This window comes from Podarcis cretensis (genome assembly GCF_951804945.1).
Source record: "Podarcis cretensis genome assembly, chromosome: 12".
In the NCBI taxonomy this organism is placed as follows: domain Eukaryota; kingdom Metazoa; phylum Chordata; class Lepidosauria; order Squamata; family Lacertidae; genus Podarcis; species Podarcis cretensis.
Window position 1 is genome coordinate 46239161 of NC_137181.1, and position 25290 is coordinate 46264450.

At 45.8% G+C, this 25290-nt stretch overlaps 1 protein-coding gene across 4 annotated transcripts; it reads left to right on the plus strand.

The window, feature by feature from the left end:
• The first annotated feature begins 10111 nt into the window (after nt 1–10111).
• Nucleotides 10112–23605, plus strand: POMGNT2 (protein O-linked mannose N-acetylglucosaminyltransferase 2 (beta 1,4-)). 4 transcript variants are annotated; one of them, XM_079947320.1, is made up of 3 exons: nt 10112–10373; nt 18308–18429; nt 21306–23605. In XM_079947320.1, the coding sequence occupies exon 3, from the start codon at nt 21396–21398 to the stop codon at nt 23130–23132; it is 1737 nt and encodes a 578-aa protein (XP_079803446.1). In that variant the 5' UTR covers nt 10112–10373; nt 18308–18429; nt 21306–21395; the 3' UTR covers nt 23133–23605. The 4 variants fall into 4 exon arrangements, with proteins under 4 accessions (XP_079803446.1, XP_079803447.1, XP_079803448.1 ...); XM_079947321.1 differs by lacking the exon at nt 10112–10373 and adding an exon at nt 10432–10783; XM_079947322.1 differs by lacking the exon at nt 10112–10373 and adding an exon at nt 17675–17694.
• Nucleotides 23606–25290: the final 1685 nt, after the last annotated feature.

Consider the following 25290-nt stretch of genomic DNA (forward strand, 5'->3'; position numbering starts at 1 on the left):
GGGGAATTAATGTCAACAAGAGGAGATTATTCATTGTCATTGCTCCCAGATCTGGAAGTGCTAAAGTGATGACGATAATGTGGCTTTGTTTGGATTTTTGTGCGACTACTGCCATCTGTCCCTTTGGCAAAATGAGCTCGAGGTAAATGCTGTACCCGAACTCCTCCAGATTCTCTTTGGGCCTATGCCTCAACTGCCCTTTTAGATGGTCCTGAAATTAGCCCACAAATAGGGATGGCTGACTCTGCACACCATTTAAGTGTCCCATTGAATACTAGAGCTCAACGACAGCCGCAAGGATGCTTCTAGCCCAGAGATGGAAGGACGACAAAGACCCTGCCAGAGAAGAATGGTAGACCAAACTGATGGAGTCTGCAGAGACAGGGGAAATGACCAGGAAAATCAGAAACCAGGGAGATCAAAGTTTTAATAAAGAATGGGGGGAAATTATAGTGTGTTTGGGAGACCAAACAACTGAACTCATGGAATTTCCTTGTACCCTCCATCTTTCCCAACATCAGGGTATTTTCCAGGGAGTCTTCTCTTCTCATGAGGTGGCCAAAGTATTGGAGCCTCAGCTTCACGATCTGTCCTTCCAGTGAGCACTCAGGGCTGATTTCCTTCAGAATGGATCGGTTTGATCTTCTTGCAGTCCATGGGACTCTCAAGAGTCTCCTCCAGCACTATAATTCAAAAGCATTAATTCTTTGGTGATCAGCCTTCTTTATGGTCCAGCTCTCACTTCCATACATCACTACTGGGAAAACCATAGCTTTAACTATACAGACCTTTGTTGGCAAGGTGATGTCTCTACTTTTTAAGATGCTGACTAGGTTTGTCATTGCTTTTCTCCCAAGAAGCAGGCGTCTTTTAATTTTGTGGCTGCTGTCACTATCTGCAGTGATCATGGAGCCCAAGAAAGTAAAATCTCTCACTGCCTCCATTTCTTCCCCTTTGCCAGGAGGTGAAGGGACCAGAGGCCATGATCTTCGTTTTTTTGATGTTGAGCTTCAAACCATATTTTGCGCTCTCCTTTTTCACCCTCATTAAAAGGTTCTTTACTTCCTCCTCACTTTCTGCCATCAATGTTGTGTCATCTGCATCTCTGAGGTTGTTGATATTTCTTCCAGCAATCTTAATTCCGGCTAGGGATTCATCCAGCCCAGCCTTTCGCATGATGAATTCTGCATATAAGTTAAATAAGCAGGGAGACAATATACTGCCTTGTCGTACTCCTTTCCCAATTCTGAAACAATCAGTTGTTCCATATCCAGTTCTAACTGTATCTTCTTGTCCCACATAGAGATTTCTCAGGAGACAGATGAGGTGATCAGGCACTCCCATTTCTTTAAGAACTTGCCATAGTTTGCTGTGGTCGACACAGTCAAAGGCTTTTGCATAGTCATTGAACTCATTAGCAGACTGCAATAACATTTGTTATGTAACAAGAACTATGGATACTTTGAGGAAAGAAAAATTGGAGAAACTTAAAATATGCATGGGAAAGGGATTAGCAACAGAACTCATGGAGGTTTTGAATGGAAATAGTCATTTGTAAAACCAAATAAAATATATTTTAAAAAGATCACTCAGCCATGGTGCAAAGAAGGAAGGAAGAAAAGAAAAGAAAAGAAAAGAAAAGAAAAGAAAAGAAAAGAATATTGGAGCTCAACAACCCCAAACACACTCCTGGGAAATCTAAGAACTTGATTCTGTTAAGTAGGATAGGCAAGAATAAATAGCCATCCTGCTGGGAGAAAGGATGTAGCAAAAGAGAGTAAAACCGAGTTTTACAGCTACCAGGAAGCCCAGCCATGGTATAGGACAAGACCAGAACTGAAGACCCTTCAGATCGTAGAATAATAGAATCTTAGAGTTGGTAGGGACCCAAGGGTCATCTAGTCCAACCCTGTGAAACGAAGGAATCTCAAGTAAAGCATCCATGGCAGATGGCCATCCTACCTCTGCTTAAAAATCACTGAGGAAGTTACTGTAGGGGACGTTGGTGATGCTGTGGTCTAAACCACTGAGCCTCTTGGGCTTGCTGATTGGAAGGTGGGCAGTTTGAATTCCCACGACGGGGTGAGCGCCCGTTGCTCTATCCCAGCTCCTGCCAACCTAGCAATTCAAAAGCACACCAGTGCAAGTAGATAAATAGGTACCACTGTGGCGGGAAGGTAAACAATGTTCCGTTGTGCCAGAAGCAATTTAGTCTAGCTGGCCCCATGACCCAGAAAGCTGTCTGTGGACAAGCGCCAGCTCTCTCGGCCTGAAAGCGAGATGAGCGCCGCAACCCCATAGTCGCCTTTGACTGGACTTAACTGTCCAGGGGTCCTTTACCTTACTGTCAGAAAGCTTTTCCTGATGTTTAGTCGGAATCCCCTTTCTTGCAACTTGAAGCCATTGGTTCAGGTCTTCCTGCCCTCCATAGCAGGAGAAAACAAGCTTGCTCCATCTTCCATGTGAAAGCCCTTGAGATATTTGAAGAGTGCTGTTGTTTCAAAAGTGAGGTAGTGCTCACTTTTAAGATCTGAATTTCAAAATGCTGCAACATGTTGTTGGACTGTAACCCCCATCATCTCTGACCATAGGACATGCTGGCCAATGAAAGGAACTGGAGTCTAAGGGCCACACATTCCTTGTCTCTGGCCTAGGTACCTTGTCAGTGCCAATCTGGGGGGTGGGAGGCAACATGGATATTGTTGTTGTTGTTTAATCGTTTATTCGTGTCCGACTCTTCATGACCCCATGGACCAGAGCACGCCAGGCACTTCTGTCTTCCACTGCCTCCTGCAGTTTGGTCAAACTCATGCTGGTAGCTTTGAGAGCACTGTCCAACCATCTCGTCCTCTGTCGGCCCCTTCTCCTTGTGCCCTCCATCTTTCCCAACATCAGGGTCTTTTCCAGGGAGTCTTCTCTTCTCATGAGGTGGCCAAAGTACTGGAGCCTCAGCTTCAGGATCTGTCCTTCCAGTGAGCACTCAGGGCTGATTTCCTTCAGAATGGATAGGTTTGATCTTCTTGCAGTCCATGGGACTCTCAAGAGTCTCTTCCAGCACCATAATTCAAAAACATCAATTCTTCGGCAAAAGAACACGGATCTCTATTTCTCTAGGGTTATGTAACAGTGAAGGACTGCTGTCAGTTTATTGCTCGTGAGAAATCATTAAAAGCGATTGTCTGATGAAACCTAGAGCTGTTTGATCATTTCTTAGAAAAATTCCAGAAGGGGGCGAGAAAATGTCTTGTTGTACTTCAAAGACTAACACAGAAGACGGTGGGGTTTTGATGCAATGTGCTAACATAGAGACATCGCCCCCCCCCCGGGAAATTGTTAGAATACAGTGGTACCTCGGGTTAAGAACTTAATTTGTTCTGGAGGTCCGTTCTTAACCTGAAACTGTTCTTAACCTCAGGTACCACTTTAGCTAACGGGGCCTCCCGCTGCCGCCACACGATTTCTGTTCTCATCCTGAAGTAAAGTTCTTAACCCGAGGTACTATTTCTGGGTTAGCGGAGTCTGTAACCTGAAGCGTCTGTAACACGAGGTACCACTGTAACGGGCTTTGCTAATTATCAGACCTTTCCCAAAAATCCAGCCAGCAATAGCTTGTCAATGCAGGAGGGCAATTTCACTTGGGGGCTTCTAGCCTTATTCTGTATTAGCAGCCTAGATCCCGACATGAATATATTCTATCAAAGCACCTGTGATGTTCAGTCGGGTGGGGGAGGAGGAATGCCCAGCTATTAAAAACTTAGTTTTCCCCAGATGTGCATCAACTGATCAGGGTCAAAGACTTCAGCAGTTAAAGCCTGACATGAATTTGCTGGAAGGGTTCTTAACAATCGTATCACCTTAGGACGATCTCATTATGCAGACAAACACCAGCTAATATGAGACAGCGACACAAGCCCCCTCTGATTGTTATTCTTATACCGTTATAGGGCAGCAGGCGGAACTCTCTTAGATTTATTGATGATGTGCAAAATTCTACCTTGCTATGAGGCTGACGTTGACCCACAAGATTCGCCAGGTGAAATCTGAACGTCAGGACAGAGGGATTTGGGGCTGGTCATCTTTCTTTTATATATACAGTGGTACCTTGGTTCCCAAACTTAATCCATTCCGGAAGTCCGTTCCAAAACCAAGGAGCGCTTTCCCATAGAAAGTAATGCAAAATGGATTAACCCATTCCAGACCTTTAATAACAACCCCTAAAACAGCAATTTAACATGATTTTTACAGGGAACCAGACAGAGGGCCTTCTCCGTAGTGGCACCCGCCCTGTGGAACGTCCTCCCTTCAGATGTGAAGGAAATAAGCAGCTGTCTTCTCTTTAAAAGACATCTGAAGGCAGCCCTGTTTAGGGAAGTTTTTAATATTTAATGCTGTATTGTTTTTAACACTTGATTGGAAGCCGACCAGAGTGGCTGGGGAAACTTAGCCAGATGGGCGGGGTATAAATATATATTATTATTATTATTATTATTATTATTATTATTATTTAATGAGACCATTGATCCATAAAATGAAAGCAATAAACAACGTACTGCAGTCACACAATCAATCAGTAGCTGAACTGGGTTCCACACAGGTGTCTGTATAAATTGGCTAAAAGAGTGGATTGTATTAAAAGATGGTGATTTCTTAGATCTAGAAGGATTTAATAATCATTATGGTTGGCATGCGTATTTAGCTTATGAAAAAGGGAAAGTACACAGGGGATTTATGAATCATGTCATAAGGAAATCATTATATAAAACATGGACAAAATATAAGGATCTCCTAGAACCGAAAACACCATGGTGGGCATTTCCTCTAGAAGAAATTACAATAAAAAAGAAAAATATGGAATTAGAATGGGCCACATATAAAGATCTGATTAAGGAAAAAGACAATAAATTGGTAATTAAAGATTATGAGGAAATTAAACAACACCTTACGGGTTGGATCCAATACCATCAATTGTATGAAGTGTTCAGGACAGATAAGAAAAAAGGTTTCTCAAATGAACCTTCATTATTAGAAAAAGGGTTATTATGAAACAAAACCAAGGTAATATCAAAAATTGGAGGTCAAAGACGAACAGGTCAAGGAGGTAATGATCAAGTGGGCTTTAGATATTGGGAAAACCATTAGCTTAACAGAACTATTTAACATCTACCAAAATAGCTAAAATGTATAAGACAAAAACAAATCTGTGCTGGAGTTGTGGTAAAACAGAGGAGACACTAGCACATGTTTGGTGGACCTGTGAAAAAATCAAAAGCTTCTGGAACACAGTATATGACGAGCTTAAAAAAATGTTTAAGTATAACTTTATGAAAAATACAGAAGCTTTTCTACCAGGGATAACGGACACAGGTATAGCAAGAGAAGATCAGAAAATATTCCTCTATGCCACAGGAGCAGCAAGGATCCTAATTGCTAAAAACTGGAAAAAAGAACCAGGGAACCAGGCAGAGGGCCTTCTCAGTAGTGGCACCCACCCTGTGGAATGCCCTCCCATCAGATGTCAAGGAAATAAAGAACTATCTGACCTTTAGAAGACATCTGAAGGCAGTTCAGGGAAGCTTTTAATATTTGAAGTTTTATTCTGTTTTTAATGTTCTGTTGGGAGCTGCCCAGAGTGGCTGGGCAATAAATTGTTGTTGTTGTTGTTGTTGTTATTTATATATGTCTGCTCAGTGGAACTTTCTCCCAGAGGAGAGGGTAAAAAGGTAAAGGTAAAGGTACCCCTGCCCGTACGGGCCAGTCTTGACAGACTCTGGGGTTGTGCGCCCATCTCACTTAAGAGGCCAGGGGCCAGCGCTGTCCGGAGACACTTCCGGGTCACGTGGCCAGCGTGACATCGCTGCTCTGGCCAGAGCCAGAGCCAGAGCCGCATACGGAAACGCCGTTTACCTTCCCGCTGGTAAGCGGTCCCTATTTATCTACTTGCACCCGGAGGTGCTTTCGAACTGCTAGGTTGGCAGGCGCTGGGACCGAGCAGCGGGAGCGCACCCCGCCGCAGGGATTCGAACCGCCGACCTTTCGATCGGCAAGCCCTAGGCGCTGAGGCTTTAACCCACAGCGCCACCTGCGTCTCTAAAATCCTCATGATTTCTTGCTTGAAATCAGGAACTTAGTTGTCCATAACTAAGGGGATTGCATTTACTTGTGGATTTCTTATTTCAGGGTGTTGGACTACTAAACAATCCTTGGAGTCCACATTTTCAAAGCTAAGCAGGGTCAGGTATGATTTCAGATGGGACTATGTGTTAAGATTCCTGCATTATAGAGAGTTGGATTACATGACCCTCAGGGTCCCTTCCAACTGTTCAGATTCTTTCTCCTTTCCCTCCAGATAAGGACAGGCAAGTTTGGATAAAGAAAACTACAACTCCCAGCATGCATCTGGGCAGCTGGCAGGAATACTTACTTGAGCATGAGCAAATCTGTGTCCTTCTGGGAAGCCAGTGCCAGGCAAAGAAGCACCAGCTGTAAACAAAAATGTGGGCAAGGTTGGTGGGCAAGCAAAGCTACAGGGAACCAGGCAGAGGGCCTTTTCGGTAGTGGCACCCGCCCTGTGGAACGCCCTCCCATCAGATGTCAAAGAGATAAACAACTACCTGAGGTTTAGAAGACATCTGAAGGCAGCCCTGTTCAGGGAAGTTTTTAATGCGTGACATTTTAATGTATTTTTAATCTTTGTTGGAAGCCGCCCAGAGTGGCTGGGGAAGCCCAGCCAGATGGCGGTGGGTACAAATAAATTATTATCATCATCATCATCATCATCATTATCATTATTATTATCATCATCAATTTTCTCCATCAATTTCCCTTCTTTTTTAAAATAAATATTATTTATTTGGTTTTTCAAATTAATTTTTTAGAGATATATCAAACATACCATATTTTTCGCCCTATAGGACGCACTTTTCCCCCTCCAAAAATGAAGGGAAAATGTGTGTGCGTCCTATGGGGCGAATGCAGGCTTTCGCTGAAGCCTGGAGAGCGAGAGGGGTCGGTGCGCACCGGCCCCTCTCGCTCTCCAGGCTTCAGGAGAGCCGCAGCGCCAGGCCCACAAGCTCGGGGGACAGCGGGGAGGCGGAACGCCGCCATCCCGCTGTCCCCCGACGTGGTTTGGAGGCTGCCGGCGGGCTTCCCCCTCCCTCAGCCCCGCAAGCTCCCAGAGCTGCCTGTTATGGGGGCTGGGGTCGGCGGAACCTCGGGCTTCCCCCGCCGGGGGGGGGGGAATAATTCCCCCCCCCCTTTATTTCCTCCCTCAAAATCTAGGTGCGTCCTATGGGCCGGTACGTCCTATAGGGCGAAAAATATGGTAAATCATAAAAACAAGATTCCAAGGAATCTCCTGGACTTCCATCCTCCCCTATGCGGGTCCTAATATTAATCCTTTCCTCCCGCTTCTTTTATGATAGTCCAAATTCTTTACCTCTTCCATTATGTCCAGAATTCAACCTTATATTATTTTAAACGATATACCAACAATGAGGAGTTTGATAAACAGGCTCTCTGCACCCTTAAAGTTAAAGGTAAAGGGACCCCTGACCATTAGGTCCAGTCATGGCCGACTCTGGGGTTGCGGCGCTCATCTCGCTTTATTGCCCGAGGGAGCCGGCGTACAGCGTACAGGGTCATGTGCTCAGCATGACTAAGCTGCTTCTAGCGAACCAGAGCAGTGCACGGAAATGCCCTTTACTTTCCCGCTGGAGCGGTATCTATTTATCTACTTGCACTTTGACGTACTTTCGAACTGCTAGGTTGGCAGGAGCAGGGACCGAGCAACAGGAGCTCACCCCGTTGTGGGGATTCGAACCGTCGACCTTCTGATCAGCAAGTCCGAGGCTCTGTGGTTTAACCCACCGCGCCACCCCTTACTTCTGCTCAAAGACTCATACCTGCAGCCTTCAAATGCACGTTTCCTGGGATTGTAAACTCGCCTTGAATTCTGTGCAAAAGCATCTGTTATTACAGCTTCACAGCTAGGCATGGATCTCTCCCCTGTCTTTAAAAGTGCATCTTATATCCTCACCTCCATCCAAGGAGGTCTTTGTGTTAGGCCTCTCTCTCCACCCCACATCCTAACATCCCTCTAAGGTGGCTTCAGAGACAATCCAAAGGGTCACACACAGAACTTCCTGGTGAAGGTGGGTGTTACGGAAATTACGGGGGGGCGGGGGGCACATCTTTAAAGTTGCTAAATGTTACAAATATTATGCCTGAATGTATCCTTTCCACTTGACAGCTCAGGGAAGTTACCTAGCTTTAATAATAATATAAAATCAACTCCTTTGCCTGTTTCCTCCATTCCAAAGCTATTTCCCCCTTGAAAAAGGACTCTAGGAAGTTCCCAGAGGTGACTATTGCTGAAATGATTGTTGGCCAGGTATTGTTGGCCAAGGAAAGCCTAATCCCATCACTGAACTTGCCAAGGGGCCAGACATAGAATCATAGAATCATAGAGTTGGAAGAGACCACAAGGGCCATCGAGTCCAACCCCCTGCCAAGCAGGAAACACCATCAGAGCACTCCTGACATATGGTTGTCAAGCCTCTGCTTAAAGACCTCCAAAGAAGGAGACTCCACCACACTCCTTGGCAGCAAATTCCACTGTCGAACAGCTCTTACTGTCAGGAAGTTACTGAAGGAAGTTCTATTGTACTTTGGGTGGTGGGACTTCAGAGGTGTTTGCCTATGCTAATCTTATACCTGGGTCTTGCCCTGATATGTCTGCTTAAGCTAATTTTGTACCAAGGACTTGTCTGGAAATGTTTGCAAAGGTCAATCAATCAATCAATCAATCAACCTTTATTACGGTCCAGAGACCCAACAAATTGTTACAAAGCAATACACAATTCATACAGCCTACCTCCAGGTTAAACAAGCATTTTGTTCAGAATATAGGGATCATTGGTTCTTGCAACCACCGATAAAAACTTTGCCACTACTAATGTTCTAGCATTTGTCCGGTCTTCCAATAGGAACCTGACATAGTGAGCCTCTGATTTTCCCGGGGAAAGGTACCAGCAAGAGTAGTATCAGTTCAGCCCTGGCTTGCTCACATTTTGCACAGTGCAACAAAATACGTTTTAAGGGATCAATGTCTAGAGCACACGAGCAAAGTCTGTCCTGGTAGGGAACTCCTCTCAACCTGCCCTCCAACACTACAGAAGGAACGATGTTTAGTCTGACTTTGGTGAAAAGCCTTCGATAGTTTGGTACTGTCAGGTTTATAATGTAAGATGTTAACTTAAAGACATGCCCATATTGTACTCCTACTGCCAGCGGACTGCAGACTGCCAAGGTTAATCTAGTGTAACCCCTGTCTACCCCTCCCCTTTGATGTAGCAATGATGCTGTACGAACTGTATTCTGCAATATGGTGGGAAAGTTTTAAAAGTCCTTGTCACCCCATCCTTGGGGTTCAAAATTCCTCTTCCAACCTGTTGCGCAATAAACTTTGGTCTACAGCTATTTGCTCCGGTTGGTGGCTGGACTCCTTCCTTTATTCCGCAGGGACCCGGGGGCTCTGCCAGACCAGCTGGGTGACTGAGCAGCTTCACACCTAGATTTTTCCGTAACAGTGGGGGTTTCATAAAATCCTAGAATTGTAGAGTTGGAAGGGACCCCAAGGGTCATCCAGTCCAACAGTGCAGGAATTATTATTATTATTATTGCCCAACGCGGAACTCGAATCCACGACCCTGAGATTAAGAACCTGCGACTGAAACCAGGCGCAATGCCTCAATGCTCGCGTCATGCATTACTCCGGGAAGAAAGAGACGTGTGGACCCCATGCAATGTTTGACCCACTCTCTGCCTTCTGCACGCGCTCGACAGGATTCCCTCTTGCAAACAGATCCCTCCCCCGCACCCCCTTCCTTAGAAGAAGCCGACTGGCTTTAATTATCCAGCCTTTTCCCAGCTTCCTCCCTCCCTCCCGTCCGGCCTGCGGCAGAAATACCTCCCTCCACCCCCCCCCCCTTCCCACCATTAAAGAGAAAAAGGGCAGCCCCCGACCCGCCTCCCTAGGTCACCTCCCCCCAGCGATGGTCAAGGGAGGAACGGCCTGTCTATCACCTAAAGGGGCGGGGCTAGAGGATCCTGCTCTCCTCCCTTCCTTCCTTCCTTCCTTCCTCCCTTCCCTCCTTCTTTCTCTCCCCTTCCCAAGTTTCCGCTCCTCCCTCCTTCGCGCGAACCGTCCCGTCGCTCCTGCTCGGCGCCGGGGGGTGGAGGGGGGGCTAATTCGGTGCCAGGGCGGATGGCTCAGCCGGCATCGCGCTCCCGAATCGGGAGAGAGAGAGGAGGAGGAGGAGCCGCCGCAAGAACTGCTGCAGTGTCCTAGGAAGGAAAAGCAGCGGCGGCAGCGGGTGAGGTTTGGCACCTGGCCGGTAGAGGGGGCTGCAGGGCATTTTGGGGGTGGGGTGGGGGGGTGGCAGAGGCTGCAAATGGATGGTTTGCATGATCAGTGCCCAAACCCGCGCGCCGGAGTTCCAGAATGGAACGTTCATCAGCTCTGGACGTTCCATAGAACGCGCAGAGAAATCCTCCCCCGCTCCTGTTAGACACCCTCCGTCGTTTCGATGGCGTTCTGACTGCAAGATCCTGATTCGAGGGCAGAATATTCCGATTTATTCATTGATTTCGCGTGCTTGTGCGTGTTCGTGTGCGTGAGATTTTGGTGCTAGAGATGCTCCGGCGCAGGCTCTTAAAGAGAACGCGGTTTTACGCACAGGAAGCGGAGATATGCCCAATTGATCAGGCCAAGTGCGGGATCGGGGTAAGTTTTAGATGGCTGATGAATGATAAGGGCTTTCTTTCTCCGTGATAGATGGATGGATGGATAGATAGACAGACAGACAGACAGACAGTGCTTTTTTCTGGGGGGACGAAGGGGTACACATACCCCTAATCATTCTGTGAATCCTTGTACTTTTGTCCATTTACTGTATTTATTTTTCCCAATTGGAACTATAAAATGGTAATTTTCTTGAGTGAAAATGAGAGTGCCCCTGAACATTTTAAAGGGGGGAAAGCACTGGATAGATAGATAGATAGATAAAAATGCTTTTTTCTGGGGGTATGCAGGGGTACACATACCCCTAAACATTTTGTGACTCTTAAGTTTGGCCTCATATTTCAATATAAGTAGGAAAATGAGAGTACCCCCCTAAACACTTTTTAAGAAAAAGAGCACTGGGTGGGTAGGTAGATAGATTTTATTTAATCTTTTTTTATAATTTGTATACAATTTTCTGTTTCACAATTTTGAATACTCGTTTAAACATCCCTAAAATATCAATGACTTCCCTTCTTCTCTTTTCATGGTTCATTTGGCATACCATACATCCCTGCCTATTTTATACAAACCAAACCATTCAGTATTCCGTTATTACATTCATCAAAACTTATTTACCCTGCTGAATTTATCTTAATGCTGCCAACGACAGAGAGATAGTTTTTAATGGTGCTTTATGACATTTAGGAAATGTCAGAAGCCAAGTGCTGCTTCTGAACCAGGGAAGGAATATTAGTGTGGATCTCTTATCCCCCGTGGGGTTCCTTCCCTATGTTGGATCTGAAATTTGACTTGAGTGTAACCTTCTGTCCTTTCAGGGTTGGGGGAATAGGGTCTTAAAAACTACCTATATTGTAGTACATGAGTAGGCAAACTAAGACCCGGGGGCCGGATCCGGCCCAATCGCCTTCTAAATCCAGCCCGCGGATCAGTGTGTTTTTACATGAGTAGAATGTGCCCTTTTATTTAAAATGCATCTCTGGGTTATTTGTGGGGCATAGGAATTTATTCATTCCCCCACCCCCAAATATAGTCTGGCCCCCCACAAGGTCTGAGGGACAGTGGACCGGCCCCCTGCTGAAAAAGTTTGCTGACCCCTGTTGTAATATTTTACAAGTGGAGGACACAAGGAGCAAATAGGAGTTCAACTATACCAAATATCTACTTAAGAGTTATATGCCCTATAGCTAGCCGTTAGGGAGCGCTGCTTCTGGGGTTTTCCTCCTCTAAAAAAACCCAACTCATTGCGTCCTCTGAATGTCCAAAGCCCATATACTGAAAAAGGTGGGCATGCGTCTGTGTTTGGGTGTAGTATTTGTGTCCATATGCCTGATTGTGCGTTTCCTATGTTCATAATTGTGGTGCATCTCTATACAACTCAGATAGACTTATAAGGTGCATGGGTGTTCCTCACTTGACGCACACCCTTCTATGCGTCTACGCAGAAGTAAGTCCCCCTGCGTAAAGTGCACATAGGACAGCGCCCATAATGTCTCTGTCATGCAACATCCCAGCAGCCTGTGATGTTCTGAAAGCTCGCTCTGTGTTTTGATCGATATATCGATATACCGTCAAAAACTGGTTTGAAGTCCATACCACGATGTTGGTTTCATAATTTTTGACCTGGCATTGTTTTGCGAATCAGGATGTGTGTGTGTGTGTGTGTGTGTGTTATACAAAAAAAATCACAATGGGGGGGTTGGACTGTGAAGCCAGCGAAGGCCTCTACATAGCTCCATGCTTATTTCAGACATTGTGATAGATCAGTATATTGTGGTGTTTAAGGTAAAGGTAAAGGGACCCCTGACCATTAGGTCCAGTTGTGACCAACTCTGGGGTTGCGGCGCTCATCTCGCTTTACTGGCCGAGGGAGCCGACTTTTGTCCGCAGACAGTTTTTCTGGGTCATGTAGCCAGCATGACTAAGCCACTTCTGGCGAAATCAGAACAGTGCACAGAAACGCCGTTTACCTTCCCACCAGAGCGGTACCTATTTATCTACTTGCACTTTGACGTGCTTTTGAACTGCTAGGTTGGCAGGAGCAGGGACCGAACAATGGGAGCTCACCCTGTGGTGGGGATTCAAACCGCGGGCCTTCTGATAAGCAAGTCCTAGGCTCTGTGGTTTAACCGACAGCGCCACCCGCATCCCATTGCGGTGTTTAGCTGGTGATATATCACAAAGCTGAAAACCAGCCCTAGCAACAAGTAAAACACCAGTCTGCAAGGGCCCAGAGATTCACATTTGTTTCCAAGTGCTTGTTCAGAAGTAAGTTATGCCAGAGCTGTTGTACTCTAAAGCTATTCTTTTCAAAGCGTACGAGACAACCTTGGACGACATTGTGAGATATGATTAAGGGCAGGCTCCTAGGCTTGTTCTTGTGTGTCTCATGACCAGGACAGAGATGCAGAGTGCTCACTCACCTTTTCTAATTTATTGTGGGGGTATCTGGGTACAGTAAGTTATCTGATGTCCAGTGGATTGCTCCTCTATATATTACAGACCTCCCTCTGTCTAGTTACCCCGCACAAGCCTTCCATCTCACTTACCTGAGAGTAAGCCCCTCTGAAATCCATGGGACTTATTTCTGAGTATACCTGCATACAGATGCACTGTAAACTACTCAACTGGGGGGCGGAATATCAATACTAATAACTGCTTTAAAAAAAAGAAGAATTAATTTCATATGCAGTAGCCTAAACAACAGATGTTAACATTGATTTTATTGATCTCTCTTCACCATCCAAGGTCAGAAAGCCATGAACAATAAAGGGAACAAAAAGCTGGTGAGAGATAAGAAAATATTTCATAATGTTGCTGTGAATTGTATATATTATCCTGTATTACTTTGGGCTGCTTAGGAAGAGTTGTGCCTCAACAGTACAGCACTGTGTTTCCAAACCGGGGTCTCCTGCTGTTTTTGAACTACAATTCCCATCATCCCTGACCACTGATCCTGCTAGCTAGGGATGATGGGAGTTGTAGTCCAACAACATCTGGAGACCAAAGTTTAGAAAACACTGGTATAGCACGTCCTCTGCATGCAAAAGACGGCAGATCCAGTCCAGAACATCTTCAGGTGAGGTTCAGAAGGACCCTTGTCTGAAACCCCACAGAGCAACTGCCCATCATTATAGACAACACTGAGTTAAGAAGATAAATGCTGACTTCTAGTTTTCCATAATGTGTGTCTCTGAAAGCTTGCGAACAGCTGTTTTCTTTTAGGTATAAGCTTGGAAACAAGAGCTGTCATTTTAGAGGGATCTGTTAGAATCTAGATTCTGCCAGATTCTTCTATGTTGATCAGCGGTTCCCAAACTGTGGTCCATAGACCACCACTGATTCCTGTGCGTCATTTGAGTTGTGCGCCTGTGAAAAACAGTCAGTGCAATGGCTGTGAACAGCAGACAAAGCACATTAAATATCAGACTTGTTTTTAATTGTTTTATTTTTGTTTCCATTTTTCCATTTTATTTTATTATTTCATCTATGGAATTCAAATTGTGCTGTGAGAAAAAGCAATATAAGGAAGAAAAGAAGCAGTAGAATACAAGTACAATTGCTATAGCAGGCAGAAAAACCGTGAAGTGGTCTGCCACTGGTACATGTGGGGAAAAGTTTGGGAACCACAGATGTTGTCTGGAAACATGGTTTCCATGTTGTTTGAAGCCAAACCATAGCTTAGCTTGAAGACATGAGCTCCTGGAGAGAAGATTGCGGCTGCTTTGCTCTTCCTGAAATCATTCTGCTCCTGCGCTAAGCCATGGTTTGTCCTAGCAAGTCATCTAAACCTGGCTTTATGGTTTAGCTTACCATGGTGCGGCAGCAGAATGACCAGGGAGGAGCAAAGAGATCTCTTCTCGCCTGCCTGCCTGCACATTCACACTAAACCATGGTTTGACTTAGTGTGCCGTGCAACCCAGGTCACCATGAGAGATGTCTGAGCAGTTGACCAAGTCAAAATGGTTGCTTGCGTGATTCACATTTTCTTTGGCGTATTCGGGGATAGAGTGCCAGTTTCGGATACTGCTGAACAGTTTCAGTCGAGAGCTTTCCGTTATGCAGGCAGAATGAAGAAGACCAATTTTCTTGTGCCAAATTTTTGTTTTGGGTTGTGGAGTGGAAGCACAAGATTGCAGAATCTCCAAGTTCTCTTCTCTCTCCCCTTCCATCTTCTTCTGTAGGGTTGAGGAACCTCAGGCCCAGGGACCAAATACAGACCTCTCTGTTTAGCCTTTGAGACTTTTCCCAAACCACTCTCCCGGAGTGCTCTTGTTCTCTCTTCTGTTAACGTTTACAATCTCATCATGCTTTGCAAATATTTTGACTCTCCCTTTCAAAAGATCCTTACAAGCATCTTTTCCTTTGCGCTCTCTCTCTCTCTCTCTCTCTCTCTCTCTCTCTCTGTTGCATAATATTTCACCGGGGAAGTAGATTGTTGGTGACAGCTGATCTCGCCTTAACCCGGGCAAAAATGCATAGTAGTTCTACAGCTTTAAATATTGAAGTTCACATTGCGGTCCTGAGGGCTATGCGTTATTAATAAAAATAGGGAGTTACTTTTTTGGCCGGGCACATCTATCTTTGCTTTTGAAACGGGTGTTCAAAATCTGACAGCATAGCACTGTTTGAGTAACCCATAATCGTCACAGCCTATATTCTGCTTAGAAGAACATGAGCACATCTGAGACTTTTCTTTTTCTGTCTTCAGTGGGAGAACTGAGCAGGTGTTTGTGTTTCTCCAATTAATGTACAATACATTGCACCCACTCCCCATTGAAGTTGCATTAATGCCATGCCAAGCCAAGCCATGGTTTAGGAGAGAATGTGCAACCATGTGGCTCCTCCTCATTCTTTCTGCTTCTGCGTTGATCTAAACCATGGTTTGCCTTAGTGTTTCCTCTGAACCTGGACCCATGGTTTCGCTCTTCCCAGATGAACTACGAGCTGTGACCAAGGTCTGCCCTATGGGTTATGGCTTGTGATTTGTCTAGAAGAGGAGAAGAAGAAGAAGAGTTTATATCCCGCTTTATCACTACCCGAAGGAATCTCAAAGTGGCTCACATTCTCCTTTCCCTTCCTCCCCCACAACAAACACTCTGTGAGGTGAGTGGGGCTGAGAGACTTCAGAGAAGTGTGACTAGCCCAAGGTCACCCAGCAGCTGCATGTGGAGGAGCGGAGATGTGAACCCGGTTCACCAGATTACGAAACTACCGCTCTTAACCACTACACCACACTGGCTCTCTAGGAGAGCTAAGCCACAAACCTGGGTTTGGACAACACACCGAGCCAAAGCTTAGCACAACATGCTAACCAGAGACTTAAAGTTGTGACTATCTGATATGTGAAGGAGCAGCCCAAATGTGGATTCAACTTCGTATGTATCCACAGCACTGCAGCTCTGCCCTGAATGCAGATACTAAATGCAGTTACTTCAAAGGATGTCTTGGTATCTAATGTGGATTTGCTTCTGTTGGCGTGAAAACAACCTAAAACACCTAACATCTCTGGTTTGAAATACAGCATCAGTCAGTCAGTTATGAAAAATACATGGCATTCCTAGTGAGTTGTAAGGGATACGATGTAACGGATACTTGAAGTGCCTTAGGACTTGCAGTTTGCAATACAGTGGTACCTCGGGTTACATACGCTTCAGGTTACATATGCCGTTAACCCAGAAATCGTGCTTCAGGTTAAGAACTTTGCTTCAGGATGAGAACAGAAATCGTGCTCCGGCGGCACAGCAGCAGCGGGAGGCCCCATTAGCTAAAGTGGTGCTTCAGGTTAAGAACTATTTCAGGTAAGTATGGACCTCCGGAGCGAATTAAGTATTTAACCCGAGGTACCACTCGTCCTTTTTGGCCATATGATTCCCACGCCGCATCTAGGACATCCGAGGATGTCGGAGAAGTCTGACAAAAACAGATGAAGTTGCTGGCTGTTGCTTTCGCTTAGTCATCCCATGTCTCGAATGGAAGTCAGCCGATGCTCAAGATTGCTATGTGCTGCCGCTGTTGCTTTCAGTCCAACAAGCGCCATCAATTGATTCTGCTTCCCTGCGCAACTGTATTGTGCTCTCTTTGCGCTGAAGTGAATGGACTGGAGTAATCTCATGGCAACAGCGGACAGCAAGGCAAATAACATAGCTATTGGCAGAAGACTGACTGCAGTGGAACAGAAACAGCACTGCATACTGGGTGAAATTAGAAGTGATGGCCTTCATACACCCCTAACGGTGTCAAATAAGACAGACAGACGGGAAAATTTTGCAAATTTGCTGCAGCCCGGCCAACCTTGTCCCATGCCACATTCTTGATGGCTTTCAGAAAATTAAATACAGTATGTTTGAATTTTAGCTTTATTGTTTTTTTGGTTTTTTTGTGTTTGCCATCCTTGACTCCTTTGGGGAGAAGGGTGAAAGGAATATAATAAATACATATTTATATGGTAGCGTAGGAGTTATGCAGCAACATGGGAGCTTAGCTTATCCTTGCCTTGCCTTCTGATCACCTCCCTGTTGATAGAAGGGACCCTGAGTGAGTGAGCAATTGTGAGAGCTTTACTACCACTTGTGGGATGCGGGTGGCACTGTGGGTTAAACCACAGAGCCTAGGACTTGCCGATCAGAAGGTCGGCGGTTTGAATCCCCGCAACGGGGTGAGCTCCCGTTGCTCGATCCTTGCTCCTGCCAACCTAGCAGTTCGAAAGCACGTCAGAGTGCAAGTAGATAAATAGGTACTGCTCTGGCAGGAAGGTAAACGGCGTTTCTGTGCGCTGCTCTGGTTCGCCAGAAGCGTCTCTAATGGTCAGGAGTCCCTTTACCTTTACTACCACTTGCAAGCAGGTACAGAGGAAAAGTTTGCGCTTTGAAACGCCGCGTGTCCCAGAAATGGTGAGTCAAGCTCATTAATGGCCCGTCTAATAAATAAATCATCCCTGGTGCTTTCTTACAGAGCGACTGCGTCTTTTAAAAGACAGGAGATGCTTTGCTGCACAGACTGCAAATGCGAGCTGTTAGAAATTTATGGGCACTTACCTCCTCCCCAGGTTTAGAAACAGACAAAATTATTCACCGTAGGCATCACAAGAGTGGCCATTTTATTTTGGATCCCTTTCCTGGTTATCCCAAACATGGAATTCACCTTTCTCACAGCTGCCGGGTTGACATTTTCCGGAGCAATCCACTATGATCCCAAGAGCTCTTTTCTGTTAAGTCACCGCCGGCTCAGTCCGCATCAGAAGCTGCGGTACAGAATATATTTTTGCCCCCATGTGCCTCGCTGTATATTAATTTTTGCTGCACCGCATTTCATTACACATTCCACTTGCCATCGGTCTGCCGCGAGTCCGTTACTGACCAAAAACAAAACAAAGCAGCCGCTAAAGGACTCTAGCATTATTGCAAAATGCTGTGACATGGGCTTTGGGCATACAGTTTAGCAATGTGATTGAAAAAAATGCAGATATTACAAGTGCCTGATTTATCTCCCTTGGTTTGGTTTCAGCATAGTCCAGCTGGTGATTTTTTTACAGCTGCAAACTGCAAGGAGTATGAGAGCAGTCTGGATATTCAGGCCCTGAAGAGGAATCGGAAAATCAACTGCTTTGAATCTTCAGGTGCTGGCAGGTAAGTTCAAGTCTCTTGGCTGTGAATGTGTAGGATTTCATCGCATGCCATGGTTTCCTGTTCTGAGAGATCTTATATACATAAGAAGCTCCTAACTTCATGTGGGAGGAAAGTTTTTATTGGAGACGACAAAGGCATTCAGAAAAATCCTGACTTCGTAGGACTCTGTCATTCAAAATGCAAGTAGTGGAGGGTTTTGTTTTGTTTTGTTTTGTTATATATATATATATATATATATATATATATATATATATATATGCACCACTGTACCTTTATCCGTAGGTTCCACTTAAAATCAGCATTAGATTTTGTGCTGAAGCTTTTGCGCATTTTGTGCTTAACTCGTTTCCATTGGTACCATCATGCCTGTTCATTTGCTATCAGTAAGAATTGAACATCCAATGATGCTCTGGGTGTTTTTTTGGACTACAACTCCCATCATCCCTAACCACTGGTCCTGGTACCTTGGAATGATGGGAGTTGTAGTCCACGAAAAAAAAAACAGCCGGAGTTTGGAATACCCTGAACTAGACCAATGAAACGATGAGGTGCGTTTTTTTTGTTTTCTTCCTGATCTCACATCTAAAGCTGCTATCTTCTGCTACTCTTGTGTGGAATCAAAGTAGCTCACTCCTAAGCCGTACGGGAGATTGCAGCCTAGGAAAATGGATTTTCTGCCAAGAAATAGCCTATCGCTTAGATATAGCACGCTTGGAGAAAATGTGCGGTAGTTTGTTGGCACTGAACCGTATCCCCATCCATCGTAAGTAGGAGAGCTTTTAAAGCTGAGGGACTAGTTTGGTAGGAACAGGAAAAAATATATATATTCAGCTGCCTTCTCTTTTTCCCATGGTTGAAAACTATTTTTCTTCTCCAGTTTTCTTCATGTGTGTGTATGCTTGCCCTCTTCTTTGGATGTTTAATTGCCTTAAAAGCACAACAAGCTTCCTGTCTGCCTCCCAAGCAAACCCTGGAGCTTTACAAAATGGTAAAGGTAAAGGGACCCCTGACCATTAGGTCCAGTTGTGGCCGACTCTGGGGTTGCGGCGCTCATCTCGCTTTATTGGCCAAGGGAGCCGGCGTACAGCTTCCAGGTCATGTGGCCAGCATGACTAAGCCGCTTCTGGCGAACCAGAGCAGCGCACAGAAACGCCGTTTACCTTCCCACCGGAGCGGTACCTATTTATCTACTTGCACTTTGACGTGCTTTTGAACTGCTAGGTTGGCAGGAGCTGGGACTGAACAATGGGAGCACACTCCGTTGCGGGGATTAGAACCGCCGACCTTCTGATCGGCAAGCCCTAGGCTCTGTGGTTTAACCCACAGCGCCACCCACGTCCCTTACAAAATGGTACCAGGTCTCAATGAGGCTACCATTTGTGGGTTTTCAGGAACAACAGCAAATAATCCCAAGTGGAAGGCTGACCTCAGGGAGGCTGGTAAATTGAGGTGACCCAACCGGAGCAATCGGAAACCGCTGACCTGACGGGTGAAGCATGTTCAGACTGCCTCTGCAGGAGGAGTCGAGAGACAGGCACATGAAACACAAAACTCCCTTCTCTTGCAGCTGTTACAGAGCTTTGGCAGGGGGCGGGGAATGGGCAGGAAAACTACAGAGCTTGTTTCCTTGCAAGAAAGCTTCTTCAGGGTTTCCTCCTCCCCAGACCCTCCAAGTATCCCTATTTTCCAGGGACATTCCTGGATTTACAGAAGCCGTCCCAGTTTCTGATTTGTTGTCCCTGTGTATCATCTAGCTCCCGGTAAGAGGTTTGGTGCTGTTTGTAGGAAGCGTTAATGCTTAACTCAGTGCAGACCTTACAAATACAGTGGTACCTCGGGTTAAGTACTTAATTCGTTCCAGAGGTCCGTTCTTAACCTGAAACGGGTCTTAACTTGAAGCACCACTTTAGCTAATGGGGCCTCCTGCTGCTGCTACGCCGCCGGAGCACGATTTCTGGTCTCATCTTGAAGCAATGTAATAATGTAATAAGTCATGTAATAATGTAATCATGACTGGGTTGGGATAACTTTAAAAGAAGTTTTGATTTTCCCTCCCTCCACTTGGCCCTCGGAGCTTTATGTCGATGGATTCAATGCCTATATAATGCCATGGAAAAGCATTTCCTGCTTGTTGTCATCCTTGTCCAGCCTTTCTGGACAAGCTTCTATTTGTGTTTTTTTAGGTTGTTGTTTTCTTCCCTGATGAGAACATTTCTACCAGTATTCTTTCTTCCAGAAAGGAATACATCCAAAATTCCTGCCCCTATCTGAGCCAGAGGAATAACATTGTATACAGCCATACCTTGGAAGCTGAACGGAATCCATTCCGGAAGTCCGTTCAACTTCCAGAATGTTCAGAAACCAAACGTGGCTTCTGATTGGCTGCAGGAAGCTCCATCAGCCAATCAGAAGCTGCGGAATCCCCATCAGACATTCGGGTTCCAAAGAATGTTTGCATACCGGAACACTCACTTCCAGGTTTGCGGCGTTCAGGAGCCAAAATGTCCGAGTACCAAGGCGTTTGGGATCCGAAGAACGACTGTACTTTATTTTCCTCCCCATAGACTCCTCCAGCAATGAACTTTTATAAGGCATAGTTGAGCAAGCCATTTTCTGTTTGATAGCCATTTGGTAGCATCTGTGCCTCCATCTGCAGCGTGACATGTATTTTTGCACTGCTAAAATTAGAGAGGAATCTGTTTTGTGCAGTTGCTATGAAAAGTATTTTTGAATTTTTATCGGCATGTCTTCCTCTTTGCATAAAAGCGGGGAAATGTTTGAACTTACTTTTTATGTAAAAAAAGAAACTTTGCAGGAACATTCCCGAGATGATAATTAATTTTTCTCTGGGTTTCTGTCTCTCCTTCTTATTTTAGACCTCGTTCCGCAATGTTAAAGAGGATTCATGATGCCTCGCTCTTCCTCCGTCTTTGCCACCTGCCCGCCTGCTAGGGCTTGCGTCCAGAATGAACATAGCAGCTGTGTTTAATGCCTTGCTGGTGTCTCTCCTGGCAGCCGTGCTGTGGAAATACATCAAGCTGCGAGATCACGTCTTTGTGCTGGAAGAGGAGCTGATCCTCACACGCCAGACGCAGGAGCTTTCTCAGGTCCGCATCGATTACCACGCTGCTCTTCAAGCCCTGGTCCAAGATGGCACCAGGATGGTGTGCACCGGGAGAATGCACACGGACCGGATCTGCCGCTTCGAATCCCTCTGCTACTCCACAGAGGCGGAGGAGTTTATCTTCTTCCATAGCAACTCCTCGGTCATGCTCCCCAACCTGGGCTCCAGAAGATTCCAGCCTGCCCTTCTTGATCTCTCCTCGGTGGACGACCACAACACACAGTATTTCAACTTTGTAGAACTGCCTTCCGCCTCGCTCAAATACATGCCCAAGCCGGTGTTTGTCCCCGACGTGGCCCTGATTGTGAATCGATTCAACCCGGACAACCTGATGCATGTTTTCCATGACGATCTCCTCCCGATCTTCTACACCATGCAGCAGTTCCCAGATTTGGACTCGGACGCCCGCTTGTTTTTCATGGAAGGCTGGGGGGAAGGCCTGCACTTTGAGCTGTACAAGCTGTTGAGCACCAAGCAACCGCTTCTGAAAGAGCAGCTGAAGACTCTGGGTCGGCTCCTTTGCTTTACCAAGTCGTACGTGGGCCTGTCCAAAATCACCACGTGGTACCAGTACGGCTTCGTCCAGCCCCAGGGGCCCAAGGCTAATATCCTGGTCTCCGGGAACGAGATCCGACAGTTCACCAAATTCATGACGGAGAAGCTGAACGTGAGCGCGGAAGGGTTGCCCGGCGAAGAATATATCGTAGTTTTCAGCCGGACCATCAACAGGCTCATCATCAACGAGGCAGAACTTATTCTGGCGCTGGCCCAGGAATTCCAGATGAAAACCATCACCGTCTCCATAGAAGACCACACTTTTTCAGATATCGTGCGCCTGATCAGCAATGCGTCTATGCTGGTCAGCATGCACGGAGCACAGCTCGCGATGTCCCTCTTCCTGCCCAGAGGAGCCACTGTTGTGGAACTCTTCCCATATGCCATAAACCCTGAGCATTACACCCCTTACAAAACGCTGTCTACTCTCCCTGGCATGGACCTCCAGTACATTGCCTGGACCAACACCGAGAAGGAGAACACGGTGACTTATCCGGACCGGCCTTGGGATCAAGGAGGAATTGCCCACTTGGACAAGGCGGAGCAAGACCGTATTGTGAAAAGCGGCGAAGTTCCGCGGCACCTCTGCTGCCGCAACCCCGAGTGGCTTTTCCGCATCTACCAGGACACAAAAGTCAACATTGCTTCCCTGATCCAGGCCATCAGGCAAACAGTGAAAACGAAGCCTGGGCCCAAGAGGCAGAAGGGAACGAGTGGCCTCTACCCGGGCAAAGTCAGAGACGCCAAGTGCCAAACCTCCGTCCAGGGCACCAGCGAAGCGAAACTCTCTGTGTCCTGGCAGATCCCTTGGAACCTGAAGTACCTGAAGGTCAGGGAAGTGAAATACGAAGTGTGGATACAGGAGCAAGGGGAGAACACGTACATGCCTTTTATCTTGTCCCATCAGAACCACACCTTTTCCGACAACATCAAGCCCTTCGCAAACTACCTGGTGTGGATCCGTTGCATTTTCAACAAGAATCTCCTCGGACCCTTTGCAGATGTGCTGTTGTGCAGCACGTAACCGCCAGCCAGTTTGGGATGGGAGATTTTATTCCGCCAAGGGGCTTTCAAATAAAGCAGGCTGGTCCCATCGACCTCTAGTTTCTCATGGGGTTGACCAGGACTTTGAAGACCATGCTAGTGCCTCAGTCTGCATTTTATGGTGTTCCGTGTGTATTCTCTGCGTGGCATTATTTTCTGTCGCTGTCTGAGCTCTCTTGGTCCTTGAAAGAAGCCTAAAGACAAGGAGGTGACGAAAATGAATTCAGAACAGAAGGCAGCCATTGTACCTTCATTGTAACTTTCAAAATCTCTCTTTTGTGTAGTGAATATTTTAAGCTCAGCTTTCTACCGGGATTTAATGACGTCTCTGGCTGGGCAATCTCTTTCGTATTCTCCACTGTTTATTTTTATGCTCCCCCCCCAAAAAAAATATCTGTATCCCAGAGCAAAATATTTGGTACCAGAGTTCTTCATTAAATGGTTGAAAACCTACCCAGGCAATTTCTCTTTCTTTGATATTTATGCTTGAAATTTTCTGGAGGATTATTATATGATAAAAGCTCGTTTGTGTGTTGACTTATGTTATCAGTGCTTTTTTCTGAAAAAAAATTTAGGGGCACTCTCATTTTCCTACTCATATTGAAATACTGCCCCTCAATGAGGCCAAACTTAGATTCACAAAATATTTAGGGGTATGTGTACCCCTACGTACCGCCAGAAAAAAGCACTGTGTATTATGATTGGTTTAACCGTACTATTTCACACCTTGTATCATCTAACAGCGCTTGCCCTTTTTGTTGAGACTGAAAACTATTTAAATGTTAAAACAGAGATTTTAAAAGGCGGGAAAAGTCATCACAGAGGACAATCATGTACACAAGCAAAGGTAGGTAATGGTAAAGGACCCCTGGACGGTTGAGTCCAGCCAAAGGCGACTATGGGGTGCAGACCTCGTCTCGCTTTTCAGGCCTAGGGAGTCGGCGTTTGACAACAGACAGCTTTCCGGGTCATGTGGCCAGTGTGACTAAACCGCTTCTGGTGCAACAGGACACCATGGTGGAAACCAGAGCGCACAAAAATGCTGTTTACCTTCCCATCGCAGCAGTCCCTGTTTATCTACTTGCACTGTTGTGCTTTTGAACTGCTAGGTTTTCAGGAGCTGGGACAGAGCAACGGGAGCTCAGGATTTGAATCTTGTCACACGGATTCGAATCGCCGACATTCTGATCTGCAAGCCCAAGGTGGTTTAGACCACTGCACCACCCGTGTCCCATGTACACAAGTATTGTGATGTGTACCACTTTCCAGTTTTGACTAGCAGATTTATAAAAGCGTTCAAAATCAGATTTACGTTCAATTGATAGCAACATGCCATGCTGTTTTGTGCTCAGATAATTGTTGAATTATGAGAAATATCATTTGAAATTAAGTGAAAACGATAAGCAGGCATCAGCATTCCAAAGTCAACATTTCAGTGCTGTAAGTTGGAGTAGCTGAGAATAACCTGATCCCCTTTTTTGATACCTGTCCCCCCCCCATACAACGACAAACAAAAGGGACAGCAAACAAACTTGGAATTCAGCATATTATTTTCAGGGTGCATTTAGTAATACACACAGGAGGCTGGTCCATTGGGGCTAATGTACAGCCCCTCTAACTACAGCCTGCCTTCATACCCTCCAACAATCTTTAGACGAAAATAGGGACATGCCTAATAATAATAATAATAATAATAATAATAATAATAATAATAATTTATTTATACCCTGCCCATCTAGCTGGGTTTCCCCAGCCACTCTGGGTGGCTTCCAACAAAATATTGAAAACACGATAAAACATCAAACATTGAAAACTTTCCTAAACAGGGCTGCCTTCAGATGTCTTCTAAAAGTCAGATAGTTGTTTATTTCCTTCACATCTGATGGGAATTCTGCCTCGGTCAGAGGAATGTGCCTACCTCTCTCAGGCACCGGCTAAATTCCTTTTGACCTCCCCCTGCGACTCCCGGCAGGTAAACATGCGAGGTCTGTATCGGCGATTCTTCTCAGACTGTGAGAAAAACACACCACTGCTTCTCCCTCCTCCCTGCTCCCCAGGGAGGGGAATCAGACTCAGACAGAAACGTATTTACATGCTTTTATTCCTGTCTTTAGCAGCCATACAGATAAAGATGTCTG